General features: G+C 41.6%; 1 protein-coding gene across 2 annotated transcripts in view; it reads left to right on the top strand.

Moving 5' to 3' along the window:
• The first annotated feature begins 5,220 nt into the window (after window positions 1-5,220).
• Window positions 5,221-20,623, top strand: part of LRP5 (LDL receptor related protein 5) — a 126,619-nt gene continuing 111,216 nt past the window's right edge. For both annotated transcript variants that reach the window (XM_061346848.1, XM_061346858.1), the window contains exon 1: window positions 5,221-5,416. In XM_061346848.1, the coding sequence (XP_061202832.1) occupies window positions 5,329-5,416 (88 nt within the window). In that variant the 5' untranslated portion in view covers window positions 5,221-5,328. The remainder of the gene's footprint in view (window positions 5,417-20,623) is intronic.

Genomic DNA, 20,623 nt, shown 5'->3' on the forward strand with positions numbered 1-20,623 from the left:
TTTCTTTTTTTTTTTGAGACTGAAAACGTCAAAGAAATTACCTCAGCCTGTGACATTGCCTGTAATTTAAGGGAGCACCTTACCACCAGGTTGTCATGATACTACATCTTCCAATCCTCATGTACTTCAGTTGGTGATGCTTTTAATGGTGGAAGTGAATTTTTTCATTTAAGGTGTGAATATGACAAGAATGAATAACTGCTAACAGATCACAGTGTTTTGCAATTTTTTTTCTGCACACCAAACTGGTCGCTGAAAGGGTAATAATACTACAGAGGTTACACACTCTATGGCCTGCCACCCAGATTGTAACAGGTTGCTATTATTTTACATGTGCCCATCAACCACAGTTGGTTGGGGTGTAAAGTGAGACAGGACTTGGCTGTTATATGAATAAACATTGTGTTTACTCTTCCTCCAAAAGAATCTTTTCTTGCTCTATTCAGTACCTAGACATCCATGAAGTGCAGCGATGCTTGGGGCAGTGTAGGGGCATGTAAAGATAGTACCCTAAATCACGCAATTTCTCATGAACCATTGAACATCTGTTCTTGTATCCTACCTATCATATCCTACCTCTCTGTAAGGAAGATCTGTCAAATTAACACTGCCCCAGGTGATATGAAGCTTTGAGCAACCTGGTCTAGTAGAAGGCATCCTTGTCCCATGGCAGGGGGTTGAAACTAGATGAGCTTTTAAGGTCCCTTCCAACCCAAACCATTTTGTGGTTCTATGATTTGGAGAAGGCTTCTGTTACCCTTTTTCCTGTGTCATTTATTTCCCTAGATGCTACGGAGAAAAGGAAGTTCCTTGCTTTACAAACAGACCTGCTTTGTTTTTTACACGGATGCAGCTTAGGCTAGACAACAACCTTGCAGTCTGGGAAAAAAAAAAAGAGAAGGAGGAGTCAGAACATATTTTCTTGTTGTGTTCAGCTTTTTATTTTAATTTCTTTTATTTCACAACATCTTTCTAAATTGGAGATATATGGATTTGTTGGATAGACTGTTCAGGGGATGAGGAATTGGTTGGATGATCACATCCAGAGAGTAGTGGTCAGTGGCTCAATGTCCATATGGAGATCACCCCTAAATGATGTCTCTCAGGGGTCTGTACTGGGACCAGTACTGCTGAATACCTTCATCAATGACATAGACAGTAGAATTGAGTGTGCTTTCAGCAAGTTTGCCGAGAACAGTAAGCTGAGTGGTGCAGTTGATGCCTCAGAGGGACCTGGACAAGATCAAGAACTGGGCCATCAAGAACAAGGCCAAGTGCAAGGTCCTGGGTTCGGGCAACCCCTGCTATCATTACAGGCTGAGGGATGAAGGGATTGAGAGTACCCCTGATCAGTAGGATTAGGCCACCCTTGTAGATGAAAATCTGGTCATGAGTTGACAACATACACTTGCAGCCCAGAAAGCCAACCATGCCCTTGGCTGCATCATCAGCAGACTGACCAGCAGGTCAAGGGAGGGGATTCTCCCCCCTCTACTCTGCTCTGTTGAGACCCCACCTGCAGTCCTGCGTCCGACTCTGGGGTCCTTAGTACAGGAAAGACATGGACCTGCTGGAGAGGGTCCAGAGGAGAACACAAAAATGACCAGAGGGATGGAACATTCTCCTATGAGGAAATGCTGAGGGAGTTGTGGTTGTTCAGAAGAAAAGGCTCTAGGAAGACCTTATTGTGGCCTTTCAATACTTAAAGGGGTTATAACAAAGATGGAGACAGGGCCTGTAGCGATAGGACAAGGGGGAATGGTTTTAAACTAAAAGAAGGCAGATTCTAACTAGATATAAAGAAGAAGATTTTTATGAAGAGGGTGATAAAGCAGTGAACATGTTTCCCAGAGAGGTGGTACATACCCATCTCTGGAAACATTCAAGGTCAGGTTGGACAGGGCTCTGAGCGATTTGATCTACATGAAGATGTCCTTGTTCATTGCAGGGGGGTTGGAATAGATGACCTTTGAAGGTCCCTTCCAACCCAAACCATTCTGTGAATCTATGATTCACTCTAGGGATATTTTTTAGTGTTATTTCAATACTTATCTCTGTGCTGACTTCTTTAATATTTGCTATTGCTTTAGATTGCCACAATGGCAATAGGCATTGCTTGAATGCCTATTCATTGCTTGAATTTCTTTGCTAGAAGATGGTCTTTCAGAAGGAACACAGGCGAAAAGAGCTCTAAAGAGAGGACTTCTACTCTGAGACACTGAAGATGGTAATCTTCTCCCTCCTCTACAATGGAATTTCCTTTCCCTTCAGAATATTTTCTCTCTATGATACAGAACTTTGATGGCCAATAAATAGACATAAGGTGCAGCTCCAGCGCCAGGAAGAATTAATTTTACAAGCAGTTTTCAAAGGTGGCTGTCATGGGGGTTTTAAAGAGAAACTCTTGCTTGTACAGTGCAAGGAAATGTGATGACTGATGTTCTTGTAGCTGTAGCAGGGAGTGGAGTTGTAACCAGAAAAGCATTCAGAGTCCAAGAATCACCACCAAGAAAACCCACTGAACTATTTTTATGTTTTCAGAACTTTATTTGGGGACATGTTTCTCAAGCAGTGTCAGCCCCTCTGTTCCTGAGGTTGCTAGCCAACAGGAGGCTTTGGGAACAGGCTCTTTACCCTTGCTGTCTCATCCACACAGAATCACCTTAAATGTTGATTCAAATGATAGCAGGGGGACATTTTTCATGCTTTTTTTTTTTAATATTAGTTTCTCTCTTACAAACCTTTGTGAGCCATCTCTCTCCTTAAACTCCTTTCTGCCAGGAAGTCTCTGTCCCATAACACTCTAATCCTTTGGCTTGCAATGTCTCCAGATTTCCCTGTATGAGTTACTGGCATGTGTGTCTTGTTTGTCCCTGTTGGAGCAGAAGTTCTTGGCAGATGGGCTCTGGGTATTGCAGGAAATCTCAAGCACTGGCAAATGCTAAAGGATTGCCATTCTCTGCCTTTTTCCTTCTGTAGTCCCATTACCACATTATTTTTTTTTTTTTTTTGTGAGCTCCCAGTCCTGTGTGTGGTTGCCATTACCAGTCTTGCTGTGATCTTATCACTGGAAACCACTGTGCTGGAAATGCTGGGACTGCAATTCCAGATGTGGCACTTGTAAATCCTGTTTATGCAGGAAAGTTTTCAACCTTAAAGTAAATAGCATGGAACATAACGGAATGAAGGGAGGGGAGGGGTAGGAAGGGGAAAGGAAAGGAAGGGAAGGCCTTTAGATACTTGAAGGCTGCTATAAGGTCTTCCCAGAACTGTGAGTAGTCACCCATCACAGCAAGGTTTGTGTGTGGCTTGGATCAGCCACAAGTGGATCTACCTGGTTTAATATCTCTTTTTATAGTGGGTATATTTCTGTTTCGACATCTCTCAGTCCAAAGTCCTTTGTCAGTCAGCATTGTCTTTATCTGTTTATCTGTTTTAGCCTCTTGTATAAAATACTGCTTCTTTCTCATGGCTGCTCAGATGCTGCTATTTCTCTATAAAATGCTGCCAGTCCTAAATTGCCTGTGCAGGTTGACAGGGTCAGGTAGGGAGGTAAAGAAGCAATACTCGGATACAGCAGGAACAGCAGCAGCCACACTGCACTCTAGTACAGGACCTTCGGCTCCAAGACACCAAGTGCTGGGAGCAGCTGGCTAAGTTCCACGATTCAGAAGGTTAGACCCATTGAAAGTAAAGTCCATTCACTGTCCTCAACAAAGAAATCTTTCTTCCAGTTATTTGTCTGGTGTCAGGCAGTTTGGTTTTTTTTTTAAACAGATTGAAAACAAAACTGTTATTCAGTTCATGTTCATGCAAAGTTTTGCCATTAATGATTTATATTTGCCCAGAGTTGGGATCCAGTTTATTACAGACTTTCATCAAGAAAGGTCAACTTCAGGTTTTCCTGTCTTCAAGAAAGCTGAGGGTTTTTTCTGGGGTTTAAGTGCCACCTAAAAAAAGGCCTCTTTAAAATACATGTTCTTTATACATTAAAGCAGCAGCAAGATAGAGAAGAAAACTTTATTTTCCTTTGCAGGTCAACTTCAAGGTCAGGACTATAAGCCTTTTGTAACTCCTTGAAATTTTAAACTGCTTTCTTAGCTAAATTGAATACCACTGCCTTTAGAACCAAAACAAACCCCTGCACCTTTTCCCCTTCTGAGGAAAGGAAGCCAAGGGGGGGGGGGGAATCTGCAATGGAGTAAGCAACAGAACCTAATTCATGAGTATTCGATCCTGGAGTTTAAGGTGGACAGGGATCCATGGGGCACCAGAAAGAAATCTCAGCTCCTGCTGTAGCACCTACAGCAAGGTAGATAAATTAGTACATGGCAACTGGGAAACCTGGAACTCCTTGTCTCTTAAATGAAACAAAACTATAAAGCATATCATCCATCTGTTAAGTAGTTGCTTGTGATTTCCAACTCTCAGCCTTGCAAAAACAGTGTAAGGGGATGCCAGTCACACCCTTATTGTTTCCATATCTATACAAGGCCATTGAGCAACTTCTTTTCCTATTGTAGAATTGGTGTCAACACAAGGGGAAAAGGAGACTCAGATGGAAATTCCTGACTTCTGCTGTTTCATTTTATCCCTGCTAGGAAGGTGGGGGCAGTACCTGACATGCTTCAGGATGAGCTAGGTGCTGGTCAGCTCTCTGCCACCCATCCCCAGCACTGCAAAGGCCTCATGTTGAGAGGCAGGGTTTCTACCCTTTTCCTAGTGCCTCACCACCCTCACAAAGAAGATCTTCTGCCTAATATCTCATCTCAATCTCCCCTCTGTCAGGTTAAAGCCATTCCCCCTTGTCCTGTCACTACAGGCCCTTGTCAAAAGCCGCTCTCCAGATTTCTTGTCGGTCCTTTTAGGCACTGGAAGGTGCTCTAAGGTCTCCTCAGGGCCTTTTCCAGGCTGAACAAGCCCACTCTCTCAGCCTGTCTCTATAGAAGAGTGGCTCCAGCCTTCAACACATCTTCATGACCTCCCCTAAACTCCCTCTAACAGATCAGATAAACACATGTATTTATCTTTATTAAGACAAGTCACCTGACAGCAGTGGAAATATCTTCCAGTTCACCAAATTATCGGTTCAGTGCTCACGAAGTCTCCTTCTAGAAGCTTAAGCAGCCATGGCCAAGGTCGCTTTCCCAGGGGCGGCTCCGAAATGGATGATGGAGGAGGAGAAGGAGGAGGAGGGTCGTCTCCAGCGCCTTCCCCATTCCCCGCCCTCTCCCTTCCTCCTCCTCCTCGCCGAGCGCAGCGCCCCGAGAATGGAGCCTGCCTGAGACGCTCCGTGGGCTCCGGCAGCTGCGGCGGCGGCGGCACAACATGGAGGCTGCGGCCCCGCCGCTCCCGCTGCTGCTGCTGCGGCTCCTGGCCGCCTCGGTGCTGCGGTGCGGGCCGGGCTCGGCCGGGGGTAAGCTCTCGGGGGCTCGGGGCGGCGGGAGGCGGGAGCCGGTGTCCCTTTTGTTGTCGGACTTGAGCAAACTTTCCTTCGCGCTTCGCCGGCGTGGGGGGGAGGGAGGGCGGCCCGGGCAGGGCTCCGGCGGCGGGGGAAGGACGCGCACATGGACGGGACGGGACGGGAGGAGGAGGGCGGGAGGCTGGGTGAGTCTTCCCCCCAAACTATTCCTCCTCACCCATGTTCGTGCAGAGGGGGACGCAGGAGGAGGAGGCCTCTGCTTCCCGTCCCTCCTGCGGGGTGAACCCGGTTTCCCCCCGCTGGTGGCTCAGGTAAATGGGTACAGTTGCCACAAGAGAGACAAAAGTCGCCCTCCTCCCCGTTTCGTTCTCGTTCCGTTCCCGTCCTTCCGCGGTTCCGAGCACGGATTTGGCTAGGGTATCGGGTGTCGCTCATCAAACTCTTGGCAGGGCTGGGGAGGGGGTGGGGGGAAAAGAGAGTGGAAAGAGAATGTGTGCGTGTGGGTCCCCGCCGGGCCCCCCCAGCTCCGTTTTAAGGCTGTGGGACCGGGAGGACTGCGGCAGGAGGAACCGGCCGGCCCAGCTGGAAGCGGCGGCGGGCGGTGTCTGGCCCGGGCCAGGGTGCGGGGTCCGGGCCCGGGCCCAGTGCTTCGATGGCTGCCGGAGCTGTGTCCCGTCTGCCCCGTGCCGGCGGAGCGCCGGGGCCCGCAGTCACCCGCCGCCCGTCCCAGGCGCGGAGTTTGCCCTTTGCTTTCCGTTTTTAGGCGAACGCGTTAATCTTTTAAAAGCACGAATAGAGGCAGTGCTCTGCCCGTAGCACCCGTGGGGAGACGCTGAGGTCCGTTCCCCATCCTTTCTGCTCATCCCTGCTTCGGTCTCCGCTTGGTATCACCGCAGATGGGGAGTTAGGGCTGCATGTGTGAGACTTCTGGGGTTGTTTTGCTGCTGTGTCTGGTCTGCCCGAATACATCACCCCCGAGGTTCAGCAAGCTGAAGCCTACTTGTGATTTCCTATGTAGTTTAGAAAACTCGGCAGTGTGGCCAAGGCTGTCAGAACATCACCTCGGGGCCTCCTTTATTAGGCCACCCACCTTTTCAAACTGTCTGTAATTATTAGAAGTGTCAGAGCCAGAGAACAGCATTTTCTGCTGGCATCATCGTTCTGTATTTTTAGTTGGAGCTCTGTGCAGGTGTGTGTTATGTGTTGCTTCTTCTGTTAGGGTTATGTGAAAAGATGCCCTTCACAGCTCTCGATGCACCTTCTCTGTGCATGTTGCCTTAGTTGTTTTTTTTTAGATGTTTCAGAAAACCTGAAGCTTAGCTTTGTCCCCTTCTGAATGCTTACGTTTGTGTAAAGATGTTCATGTTCCTACTTGACTGAATGAAGCTGTGTAGCTTTGGGGGTGGGGGAATCAACATACAGGAGTCTTAGATGAAGACAGAACAGTCTGATAGTGTTCTTGAGGATTTTCTTTACATCACTTAACAGATTTAACCATTTACACTTACTTAACAGACCCTAATGGGAATATTAAAAAAGGGATAACTTTGGATTTGGAACTCTGAGGAAAATAAAAGTTCAGAAATAAGTTGTAACTTGGAGCTTGGTTTTCATTTGCCCTGTTTTAGAGACGGTGATTCTTTTAACATAGTCCGTGTTCTGTATCAAGAGTCACCTTCCTTAATGTGCATGGAAAAGCTCTTCTACAAATGTACCTTTTTTTTTTTTTTTTACTAATTAGCTAAAGAGTCATGGTTATAAATCTTAGTGACATTGCTTTTGTTCTGCCTATTTAGTAGGAAGGTATGGGACTCTTTTGTTAGGTTGGTCTGGATGGTACTTTAAAGGACAGCTCGTGTCCTTTCAGAAGGAGTATGGATGTACTTATATGAGAGGCTTTCCATGGTTATAGTTCAGTTTCTGAGAACCTCCACTCTCCTTACACAGATGCCTGACTTCAAGGGACTTTCAACTCTTATTTTTGTGTGCTTATCTTACAAATATTTAAATACATCTCTGCATGAGTGGGATATCCTGGAATGTCTGCAGTTTTAAAGTGTCTGCACAGTTTGGCATGTTGCAATGGATCCTGAATATTTTGGCTATGAAATAATTTGCTGCAGAGCTGTGTCCTTGCTGTATACATGGTGGTGTCAGGAGTGGTGTTATTTATGTGGCTTGAAATAATGACGGACCTCTTTCAGATATGGGTCATACTTGACTCTTTTCACTGAGATAAGACAAAATTATCATTACATTCAGTACTTCCTTGAAGGGAGGAATTTCTTACCTGTGCAAGATATTAAGGAGCAAGATAGTTATGACAGCAGCATGTTTTCATCTGAAAGTTCTAAATGTTTAATCTTGCACAGTAGGTGTTTTGTGTGGGGCTCTTAAAACGTGAAAGTAATTAAGATAATTCTTCTCAAGGAGAATTATCTCAAGCAAGAATTATTTTTACTTAAACCCTCAAAAGCGTGGTTAGCTGTTGCTTGCTGTGCACTAAAACATTTCCCAAAACTGTGGGATTGTATCTTAGATTTCTTCAATGGAAAGACTATTTCTGTGTGAAGTGTCCCTGCCCATGACAGGGGGGTTGGAACTAGATGATCTTAAGGTCCTTTCCAACCCTAACTGTTCTATGATTCTTTTGCCTGATATTAAGAAACTCCAGACAAAGGTGAGCAGAGAAATGTGACAGGGTGGTTACAAAAGTTTGAAACTAGAGATGGAGGTGAAATAAAAAATGCATTTTAATTTTATGGTGGGGAAATGTGATATGTAGGAGTCCTTAATGGCATTTCAGTGCCATTTCAGTCAGTCTGTCATTGATTTAGGGGGCTACTTTCCTAGTAACTGCTACTAGCATAATATGAGGGTCTGTCACAAATTATAATCATAAATCCTCTTGAAATGGTGAGGAAATACTGCAACTCCAGTCTGACTCTGAAGTTTAAGTTGATCCTTCAGAAGCACGGAATCTTCAATCTCCAGACAAAGTATGATGGCTTTAACAGTCTTAGGTATGGTGTGTGAATTCATTTGTTACTATTTCATTTTAAATTAAATCAGTTTCATTTTAAATTAATTTTAAAGCATCCACAGATTCTTTAAGATTACTCATGCTGTAGATGTGTCTGTAATATATAAATGAGCGTGACACACAACGTCTATACTTCAGAAGAGCGTGAATGCATTTCATCAATAGCCTGGTGTAAATTCCACCATTGCCTCTTGTATTATTTGTTTTTTTGTTTGTTTTGTTAAATGACAGCTGCCTTAACTTTTATCTTAAGAATGTTTTGGGTTTTTTTATTTTACTGGTTTATAATGTGGTTTTGTTCCAGCTATGAATTTTCTCAGTTCGGCAGATTTCTTAACTAATGCAAGCCACGTTAACTTTTTAGCAAACACAGAGGTTGTTTCTAGGAACTTGTTACCCTTTATTGTTATGGTAAGGCCTGGCAGCATAACAACAAATAAAGGTTACAAAATCTCTCTGAATATAGACACACGTGACTTACAAAGAGTGTCTAATGTAACCTTGCTTCTAGTTAAAGTTTAGCCAGCAATACAGAGTTAGAAGTAGTTCTCTCTTTTTATTAAAGCACAAATAAGGAGATTTCACTGTTTGTGATGCTCAGAAATAGCTTTAATGACAAGGTTTACTACGTGTTAGATCAGTATTTTTTGTGAACGTGTTGTATTTTATGAAAACAATCTGCCATCTTGAGGTTGAGCACAATTACTATGCTTAAATTCTTTGTTAGAAAGAAGTTATTGTAGGTAACTTTATTTCTTGTCATTGTAAGAAAACCTCTAATTTTTTTTCATTATGTCTTTAACTCAAGAGCTATTAAACATTCAAAACATTTGGCTTTTTGTAAGTTTGGAATTTCTCATGGGAGTTGATATGGCTGGAAAAAACACAGCACCGAAACCACTTGAAGGAAGTAGTTGTAGAGGCATGTGGATTATTTTCCTTTTTTGCTATATTGCTTTCCATCAGGATGTGTCCAACAACACTGCAGGTTCACTTAGGGCAGAAGCAAATAATTAGGTTATTGGCTGGGGACACTGGCTGGCCAAAGCCATGTGCTGTTTGGATGCTTGAAACTTTCTGAAGAAGTCAAAGATGTGCCATCTCCTGATACCCCACAGCTGGGACCTCTGACTGCAGGAATTACCCCTGGAGAGTCTTACTGCGATTACATTGGGCTATGGAAAGTCTCATGACAGAGTCAAAGGATATTTTGTGTATGTCTTGAGGTTTTGGGTGATGAAACAGTTGTGGTGAGAGGAGGGGAGAAACTGGGAAGTATGTCCCACAAAGTATTGTTTGGTGCAGTGGTTTATTAGGAGTTTATGGGCCAACAGTTCTTTCCACTCTTTCTCTCTCAGAAAAATCAGAATGTGGAGATCACCAGCATCTCATCTTTGTGGTTTCTGTTTAGTAAAGATTGAAAGTATCTGTTAAGCCGCAAAATTCTGCTGAGCTCCAAAGAGTGTAAAGAATGGGTGTTGAGGGTCCCTGTAATAAATGGGACTTTCAGTTTTGCTGTTTCCTTTACTCTCATTTGACTTACACTTTGCCTGCCAGCATAGGGAGATGTAAGGTGTCATTTTGTATTAATGTTAAATCCATGGGGGACTTTTGCAAGGATGTTGGTAAATTGAAACATACTTGATTTGGTTTCTTTGCTCTGGATGATAAAAAGGTTAAAGCGACTGCAACTGCTTTTAGACCAATAAATACTTTATATGAGTGTGGTTTGTTAGATTAGCTTAATGGGGACAGTCTGCTGGGAAAAGGAATTTCTCAACTGTGAATAAGCTACAGAATTGTCTTCATTTCACAGTATGAAGGTTTATTGCTGCTGCAGTAAATAGCACTGACAGCAGATGTATTAGTAAGTTCCTAGTATGATTGTCAATGGTGTGAGAAACTCAAATGTTGGCATATGTATTTAAAAACGTCCCCACTTATAATAGCTGTTGAATACTGTTTGTCACTTCGGTTTTCTGGAGTGCTGTATGAGTATTGGCTAATCGTGAATATTCTGCTAACACAGCATCTATTATTTATCTTATATACATAAGGAAATTGAGCTTCCCCAGTTAAAGGTAGCTTCCTTTGAACAGTAATAAATGTTGTCTTTGTGGAGGCAGAATTAAGGTTTTTAAATTCTGGTCTTCCTGTTGAGACTAAAGAGGTAAACCGGGTAATTGTACAATAAAACTATGGGGTATGCTTTTCTTGAACTATGATGGAAAAGGATGCAACTGGAGAGGAAGTGGCAAGTGTGCTAGGTTATACCTCTTCCATCTACTATGAAAGGTGGAAAGATTGAAATTATATTGCTGTCTTTTGATGTGGCTGGATTTTCAGTTTTTTTCTCATGGATTCTTGTTAGAGGGAACATGAGGTCCTTTCAAAGTGCAGTGCTCTTAGTTTGATGATTCTGACCTTTTTGCAGTACCCTTGTTGGCTGGACTTTTGTCTGAGAGGGAGATGAATGATTGAATTACTTACCTTGACGTTTCTTCGTTTGGCTTGGGATTTGACAATGATGATTCCAGAGGTTCTCTGTTGCCCTTTCTTTAGGTTGCCTGGAGTATATATTGACTTTCCCTTCACTGTGTTGTTGCATTAAATGTGATTCATTAAACATTCGTTAATACTTGTAGCTTGTTGCACATGATAGTAAAAGTGATAAATTAGCTCTGGGGTACTGCTGATCCTCAAGAAGCATTAGAATGGATGTAGGAGGTGGCAGCAAGTGAAGACAGAAGCTTGACCTTTTGTTTCTGTGGTGTTTTAAGAGCCAAAAAAAAAAAGCCAGAGTGGGAGCAAGTGTTGCCTGTTTCATGTTCCTAAACCTGCTGCTGGATGAGGAGGAGCTGTGGTTGGAGTGCACCTGCTCAGTGAATTTATTGGCTTTTGGGTTTGGAGATCAAGTAGAATTACTAAAATGTGATACTGTGGATGTTCTTTTCTGATGTTCAGTGCTGGTTTTAATTAAATCAAAAGGGAAAAGAATGGAGGATAGGAGAAAACGTAATGAAAGCTTACAGTGTTGTTATAATCTATGGGTTATTGATATGTCATTTGAGAACTTTTATAGAATAGTGTATGTACTTAAAGCTTAAGCCATATACTCCACATTTTGAATTAGATCCAGATTATGCCTAACAACAAGAATTCACTTAAATCCTTGTCAAAAACTTTAGCACACCTTCTGTGGAAGTTTCAGTTTAACTTGAATTCTACATTCATGGATGCTTTGTCCAGTTCTTGTACTTTTTTTTTTTTTTTCATTCATTTTGCATAAACACATTCTTTTCTGTTCTTCCAAATTAAAAATAATCCTAGCTGGACTTCAGAAGGAGGGGACAAAGAGAATGTTTGGTTTAGGTTTTTTTGGCAATATATTTTATTATTATTTTTAGTGCAAACCTTCACATTAGAGAGCATGCCGGTGAAGAAGGTGAAATTGCTTCCTTTTGTACCTTTATAAATTGAGAGGGAGACATACCCCTAAGCCTGCCTCAGTGTGAATTAAAAAAACAACAGCACAGAATGCGGAAATGAGAATTTATCTTGTGGATTAACCAAACCAATATGTTTTTGTGAGACTTATATTGCTTCCAATTGTCTAGTGTGTAGGATGTCCTGACCTACAGCTGCACGTCAGTATGCCACACTTCTGCCGTTCTCTTTTCTCTAGGTAATTCTTAAATCAAGATCTAGGTTTGGCCTTGCTGTAAGAGATGAAATTCTTTTTTCAGTGGACTCAGTGACAGTGGTGACCAGAAGTACGTGTTCCTGAACTAAAGAGCCTGAACTAAAGAGCTGGGTTGTGCATGATGTAGAAAAGTGTTTTTAAGGTTTCCCACCATGACACATCTCTGGGACTTTTCTGGAGTAGCTGCCTTATGCCACCTGAAGCTTTGTTTCTTTATAGAGTGCAGTTTTTATTTTTTTCTTGTTTCTCTGACTTCCTAAATAACTTAGTCTGTGTCTGGCTCTTCAGATAAAACTGAGGGGTACTTTTTGGTGACACTGAGTGAGTTGTCTGCCAGCTATTTCATTGTTAGGAGATTTTGGTCTGTCTTGCACCCTGTGGGTTGCTTGGTTACTTTGTCATGTCCTTTTCCATCAGTCTGTCATTTCTGTGATACTTTGTGAGTTGTGGCATATTCCTGTCTAACCATGAAGAGGCTGTTGAGGGTTGAAATCTCTGTCTTGAACTTCATTAATTCTTTTAAGTTGAATTCCTAAGCTTTAAGTTTTAGAAGTGGTTCGTACTTGATATTTGAGGCAATGTGAAAGGCTGTATGCCTTTATTATTGTCGTTCAGGGAACATTTCAAAATGGTTGATGAAGGACAGCTTCTACAAGTTATCGTGCAAAAAGAAAAAGAAGGGGTTTGGGGCAAAGAAGTACTGTGTGAAAACGACAATCACAAAGCTATGGCATTTGGAGTAACCCAGGAAATGTTGCTGCTGTGTGTCTGTTTTCAGATACTGTTTTACTTTAATCACTTAAACCAGCATCTTGGTGATGCCACGAAAATACTTTCCAAAGTAGAAGTATATTTGTATGCGTTTTCCATTACATTATGGAGGAAGAGAAAAAGCAAGTTTGGCTCTTGGATAACAAGCTGTCCCTGCTGATACAGTGAATAAATCAAGAAGGAGAAGAAATGAAAGGTTATGAGATTTATTCTCTGATATTTAACTATAGGGGATATCTGTATAACATACTTAATGTTCTGTCTTAGCACTTGTAGCTTAGTACAAAAGCCAGAACATTGTTTCTTGAATATCTCAAAGCAGCAGAATTTAAAACCCAAAAACCTAATCCTTTGTTATATACCAAGTGTCAACTTTGACCACTGAATCATAACCAGCGTATCAGTCACTATGTTTATTGTGTATATCATTTAATAGGGCTTTGGAAGTTTTAATTCGCGTAACCAGTTATTTCAAATAGAGGTCTTGCCTGACTTCCTCTGTCAGGATGCATCAGTTCTGACATTGGAGGAGGTGATCCTTGAGTATTAACAAGCTTTCTTGGGCCGCTGTTCCCTCCAGGACTTTATGTTATTGTATCTTACCAATCAGATCCTTCAAGAGGCCAAAATCAGCTATCCTGAAATCCAGGGCAGTGAGCTTACTGTGCACCCCTCCCCCCACCACCACCCTAAGGATCATGAACTACAACGTTTCATGGTCACTGCAGCCAAGGCAGCTCTTGAGCTTCGCATTCCCCACCAGCCCCTCCTTGTTGCAAAGAAGGTCCAAAATAGTCCCTCTCCTCATTTGAGTCCTCTTGTCACCTCTCCAAAAGGAAGTAGTCATCGAGGCATTCCTGGAACCTCCTGCTGTGTTGTCCCTTCAACAGATAAACTGTAGGTGTTCTACAAGAGTTGCAGGCAGGTAACTGAAGTGAGCTCTGTAGCTTGTGTGCAGAACTAATCCATACCGTTTGAACTTCAAATGGCATGCTTGACAGTAGGTATATTAACAGTCTGCTGCTAGGTCTTATTTGCCTAATAAACTTTTCGACAAACACGGTCTAATATTTTCAGAGGAGTTGCTGTCCGTTCACAGTCAGTTTGTGGCCAAAAATGTGATACAGGTTGTGATTAATTTCTCTTTGAAATGTTTTCATGGCTATGGTCATTCCACATCTGACTGCAACTGAAAAATTAAATGCTCAGCTATGAAAATTCTAATTTAAAGGGCAGAGTTGGCCAAGGAGTCATCCTGGCTACTTTTGAGCTTCCCTTCCTCTTCCAAAGCAACTGAAAGCAACATGTTTTTCAGGATTGGGGGGTGGTAATGGTTGGGGTAATCCTGGCTGGTTGTGACAAAATCCCCATGTAACTACCTGTTAAGGCCAAGGTCATTCTGTTGTTCGCAAATCTTAGTGTTTTAAAGAGCCTTCAAGACATTTGTGTAAAGTGAAATTGTTTAGCATGAGCCAGAGAACTGGAAAATGCCCGGATTTTACTTTGTGATTGCTAGTTACTCAGTTTAAATGTGCTCCAGACCGCTCAGCTTCCCAGAGCAGGGACTGGTTTTCTTGTAGTTGGCAGAAGTGTTGACCTAGGAAAGTATTATCTTATAAGGTCATGGCTAATTTATGATGAAGTATGTACATGTGGAAGTGTGTGAGATATTGGGGGGTGTGTGTGAGAGAGAGAGAGGTATTCCACATATGTATATGTGTACATAATATGTATATATGTTCTTATGTACTTAAATACTTGGTTAACCAGTTTCTCCTGCTCTGTTATTTGGGGTTGGTTTTTTTCCTTTTTTTTTTCCCCCCCTTCCCTTTCATTCTAGTGGATGTGTTACTAAATAACTTTCTATTTCCAAAAAACCTCACCTTGTTTATGGAGAATTTAACTGCTGATGTTGAATCTTAATACATAATTTTAAGGACGAAAGTTTCACAACTGCTGGGTATGGGACTGGGATTCAGTATACCTGGATTTGTTTTTGGTGTTGTTACAGTAGCATGTCCTTAAGTCTGTGAACTCCAGCTTTTCATCTGAGAAAAGGCAACACTGGTATATAGAAGGATTCTCTGAATGCATTTTAGAGTGTTTTACACAAATAGCACCTCAGAGTAATCTATTCCTATGCATAATGCTGTTTAAATAACCTTCTAGTAATAAAGCTACTTCGTTTGACTCCATCGTATTACTTTATTAATGACTGGTGTTTCATTGGAGAGAAATGAAGCTGCAGACTAACAGAATGGTAGGAAAGGGATGCCCAAAAAGGTAGGGTGATGTATATTTTATTCATGAAAGTTGTGCCCCATAGTCTTCAGATCTTGCATTACAACTTCCCGTACCTTTTGCAGTTTTTATTTTACAGTTCCTGCATGTTGTATTCTTTTCCTGTGTTGGTAATTTTTCTTCTCAGCTTGAAAGCTCTTCTAGACAGGGATCTTGTGTATTGTTTCTCCTTTTACCTGCTTGCTTTGTGTTGTGTCTTGTCCTCCCTGCTTCTCCCAAGAACCAAGATTGCTAAAGGCTGGAATGTTTGTAGGTGGGTAATTAAAAACAGTGGTCAAGAGAGCTCTTGGAAACTTGTTGGGTTACTTCTCTAAGTAGGATGATGGGGCAGCATCATTGAATGGAAGGAAAGAAAAGCCCACAAATAAAACCCAACCAACAACAACAACAAAACAATACCCAACCAAAACCCCCAAAACAAAACACCCCAGACCACCCTCCTAATTCTGGCAGTTTGAAGAGGCTGCATGCTGTCCCCTTGGCATGTGTCTCTGCTAACATTGTCTGTGTGTGATGGAATTGGTAAAACTGAAGAAGCTGCAGCTTAGACTGTGTTTCAGGATTGCTGTTTGGCATTCAGCCTACTGCACAATGGAGAGAAGATGAGCAGCCAGAAGTACTTTGCACTTGCGACCTTTGTTCCATATTATCTCTCAACTTGCCTGGTCCAAATTAAGGTCTTCATTGTTATCTGCAAAAGATTTAAATGATCTAGGATTTCATTTACCTTGGGGATTACCACCTTGACACATCCAGCCCTCCTCCATCCTGCTACAGTAATTACAGCTCATGGAAAATAAGTCTGGTTGCTGATCCCCAGGGTATGGAACTCCTGGCATCTGGAGATAGAGCACATCTGGCGCTGGTCCTCAGAGGCAGAATTCAGCCAGCCCAAAGCTTATTGCATGTGGGGAATGATGCAAGTGACTTATTTTCTCTGAACAATGGCTATGGGATCTTTGTAAGCACTGGCCTCTCGCCTGGTTATTTTGAGTTGCTGGTTGTGTTTTTGTTGTTTTGGGGTTTTTTGTTCCCTTGAGGAAGTCTGTGTGCAATGAGGGAGGATGTGGAGTACTGTAAGTTCTTGATACAAATGACTCAGTCCTCCAAGCTATCTTCCTCCTTGACACTGGGAAAATGCAAAAATGCGCATGTAAAAGCCACTGTGCCCACCCAGGTGGCACTTGGTAGATGCAGATAAAGATTCTGGTGTGCTTTTTTTGTGCTTTTCTGATTCCTAGGATCCTGTGGAATCAGTGTTGCAGGACAGAAGGGTTTTTTTTTTTAAAGGGTATGTACTTCAGTGCCCAACTTTGAGGAATGTTCTTGGAACCTGCTAGTATCACCTTCCTTGTGCAGATTATAAGGCATTTTTAGCGTAACAAAACTTGCTTTGTTTAAGATAGAATATGAATACAAAACCTAACAGCTATTCCACAGTTACATCCCAAGGGGTGCTTGTATTTTGGAATTTCCACAAAGATCTTTCCTGGAATACTACATTATAGTCTTTTCTCAGTTTTAGCCTTGGAACTCATTTTGTACTGGAGGGATTAGGACTATGTAACAGGCTTTTGCTACTGAATCTGATCATCTGCTGGTCATGTAATCTGATTCGTTATCATGATTGTCTATGACATGACACCTGTTTATATGTTTGCTGACAGCCTCTTAGAATCTTCTGGTCCACAAATACTAGTTTCTGATGGACAAGGGTGCCTTTTAGGTGTTCTTTAACATATTTCTAAGAGCCTATAAAAACATTTCAGGTCTTGTGGCAAGAGGGTCTTCCAGATGTGTTTTTGGCTCTTACTTAGCAATGAGCCAGAGGTAGATGGAAGGACTTGTTTGAATGGGCAACAGGAAAAGTAATAATTTGCTTAGGAGCCCACACTTCAGGACAGGTACAGTCAAATCAGTGTATTGGTATGGGGTAGGAATTTGTTCTTTTTCTTGTAAATTCTGACATTCTTCTTTTATTATGGCTAAATTCTCCAGCTGTTCAGCTCCCTGGACATTAACTAGGAGGAAGCTGCTTTACACATTCTTTCCTATGCTCAGTTTTAGACTCTAGCAGCAGTTCATTTCTTTTAATTAATTTTCTTTTTTATAAATAAAATGTTGGTCTGTGTTGGAAACTAAGATGACTTCAGGTCTGACTTCCCTGCTGCGTGACTGTTATTGCTGTTGCAAACCACTGTGTTGACAGGAGCTCATCATTGGTTCAGTAAAGCTTCATAGCAATTGAAAGTCTATGTAGCAGTGTTAATGAAAAGCTGTTGCATAGTTTCTGGAGGCTTGGGCATCAACAGGCACGTGGAGAGGTTGCAGGGATAAAAATATAACTTGTCAGCTGTGCTCTGAACTACAGCTGCATGCAGTACTTTCTCCTTATAACTTTTCTGACACATTATTGTGAGGCAGAAACCAAATATTGAATTCTACAAAAACCTCACAATTTTCTCCAGAATCTAGACTTTGATAAGTTTTTAACTGAAGAGTTTGTATACAAGAATAGAACAGTCATGCGCAGTGGGAGATGTGTAAGCATTATCCACACACACTTAAAACTGCAAAAAGAAAATTTAGCACCATTTTCTTACTATAAAGTCTGAAAGAATGTTGACTGTTTATAAAGAGGAATGGACTTTGCAGGGTTATTTTCTTATTTAAGTATCAGCAGGACATGTGGAACAGATTACCGTGAGTAAGTTGTGCTTGCTTAGCATGCTTGGCAACATTTCTTTCAATGAAAGTTTAGCTTTTAAGCTATCCAAGCTCGATCTAAGAACTTTGGCTTTCATCAGGAAGGTGAGATGGCTGTTACTGATGTGTATGATGTCAGTTGTCAGATCTGTTGTGTATGTGGCCATGAGTATGTTTTATTATCTTTATTTAGAATGACTTTTAAACATGGAATGGTAATTTATTCAAAGTCATGTCATAAATATTGTTTATTCCTAAGAGGAGGATTTCTCCTATTATGAAAATATTAATAAATATGTGTAAAGGAAACATGTTTGCTTTACCATATTATTTTTTGAAAGCACAAAACCACTGCTAAAAGTTTCTTCCACTGAGCATTGTGTGTACAAGACACAGCAACGCAGAGCCAGTGCTCTGCGCGTCTGCAACCAGGCAATGCTTTGGGTGCAGCTAAGCTGGGCAGAGAAGTTGCTTTAGTAGTTTTTAAAATCTATTTGCCATTTTAAACTGTGATCCTTTTGACAGGATCACCTCAAGGAAAGGAACTATGTCTGCAGTCACCCAGGCAGATTTCAGGGCACTAAAACATCTGTGAGGTAGTAGGAGACTGGGAGTTTGGGAGCAACATGCATCTGAAGATGGGCTGGAACAGGGCTAGAGGGGCACTGGGAATTTAACCAGACTCAGCTTCTGGCAGAGCAAAACACATCTGATCCAGCCCAATACAAAGGGCATATTTAAATCGACATCCCCTCTAGCACAGCATAGCTGGAGCTTGATTTCTGTAGAGTTTGTGGTTTGGCCTGGAATACCATGTTTGTCAGGGGAGTATGCACTACACCCTGCACTGCCCTGTGAGTTTGGGGAACCCCTCCAGCTGCTCTGCCTTCTGCAGTTTTACAACCTTCTCTCAGTGCAGAGCATCACCACTTTAATATTGTTTCTAGTCTTCTTTTGGCGACCTTTGTCCTCGATTGCATATCACGATGTCATACACATATATACCACACAATTCTGCAAATGCCAGAATTCAACAGGCACTGAAGAGAGTGACCAATTAATAGCCATGAGATTGTACAGAGCAGTAATGAGTCAGCTGCGAAATTGGTCCAGCTCCTATGTAAATCATCTTTTAAGGCCCCAAATTTCCATTCTTTCTCAGATTTTCTTCCGTTTTAAATAACTATTTAGACTCAAAGCCTTTTCTGAGAAAGCAAATTCTGGGCTGAATTTCAGAACATGTTTTCCTTCTTGGAGACACAGACTACCAGCCTACAAAATAGGTACAAGAAGACTTATAGAGCTGGATAAAGGAAGGAACAATTTTTGCCAGATTATGATCTTCACTACTTTGCGATACAGCAGAATTATGAGTGAGCCACATGCACCTCCAATGTAAAAGGAAAACAGTTTCATGGGGAAAACATCACTCAAACTCTTCTGCCTAAAAGTGACATACTACCAAATCTTAATTTGGTACTAAGGATGCAGTGTTGAACTAAATACAGTCACTGGTGGAAAGCTTACCAAAAATTTTTGGACCCAGGGATAAAAATGTGCCACAGCTGCAGATGATAGCTGCCAGGTAAATGATAACAGAATGTGGTCTACCCTCTAAAGCAAGAATACCATCAATTAATGAGCAATATTACTTACATATTTAGATGATTTTAGCTAATCGTGTGATTTGTGAGTATGTGAACTGCAACATCATTGAAGATAAAGCTTGTGTAATTTGCATTAACAACAGAGCGCAAGCGTGTACCAAAGAGCATAGGATCCCGTTCCATTATGTCCTTAAGAATCACACACTGATCACCAAAGATGCGTGAAATCAATTTATGAAAACAGCTGTGTTCAACGGCATCATGACACCTTTTTAATTAACACTTCTTTCAGATATTGGACAAGTTGAATCTTCAGCTTGGTTTGTAATATACAATGATCCAAAATAAAGAAAGATTATTTTTTTTGCTGACCCTTGGCTGACTTCTGGAAGAAAAAAAGGAAGAAATGTCAGTGAAATCTGAACATACTCTCTTTTCCAGCAAATCTACTATTTTTTTAACAGATGTTTGAGAAAAAGCTAAATTATGAAAAGCGCCATGTCTTTGTCTCCACAATATTGAAAAACACTTTAATAGAGTAGTCATAATAAGAGAGCAGAAAATCTTTCTTCTTGTAGTTCCAGCAGGACAAATGCTCCAGGTAACTTGCTGGACAAGCATTGACTTTAGAGTCCTCTGTTAGAGGAGGTAAATTAAGTATTATCGGTGATATAAATACTAGCACAATTTTACAGTTTTCATTATCTTAAGTAGCCCTTTTCGCCTCATCTTCTTTTTGTTCTCCTTATTAATAAGTTCTCACAAAACTGAAATCTTAAATATTTAACTGGAAGAGAGTAATGAGTCTTCACAAAAATCAGAAGTCCTGTCCACAGATTGGCACTAAAAGCTTAGCTTCACACTGCCCAGCCTCATGTGGCGGGTTCCCATAACACGATGGTTTTATCTGGGAAGATTCTTAACTGTTAGAAGAAAACCATATCGGATAGTGGAACCTATGTTTGAGTTTTCCACATCTGACTCGACTTCACTTTTGTTCCAATGAATAACATTTGCCAGCAGCTGAATCCAGCACACGCTATTTCTTAGTGGTTTTCTGCATTTTACAA

This window comes from Neopsephotus bourkii, unplaced genomic scaffold (assembly GCF_033783945.1).
Source record: "Neopsephotus bourkii isolate Nb327-2 ecotype Australia unplaced genomic scaffold, CSIRO-AGI_Nbou_v1 NB_42, whole genome shotgun sequence".
NCBI lineage: Eukaryota > Metazoa > Chordata > Aves > Psittaciformes > Psittacidae > Neopsephotus > Neopsephotus bourkii.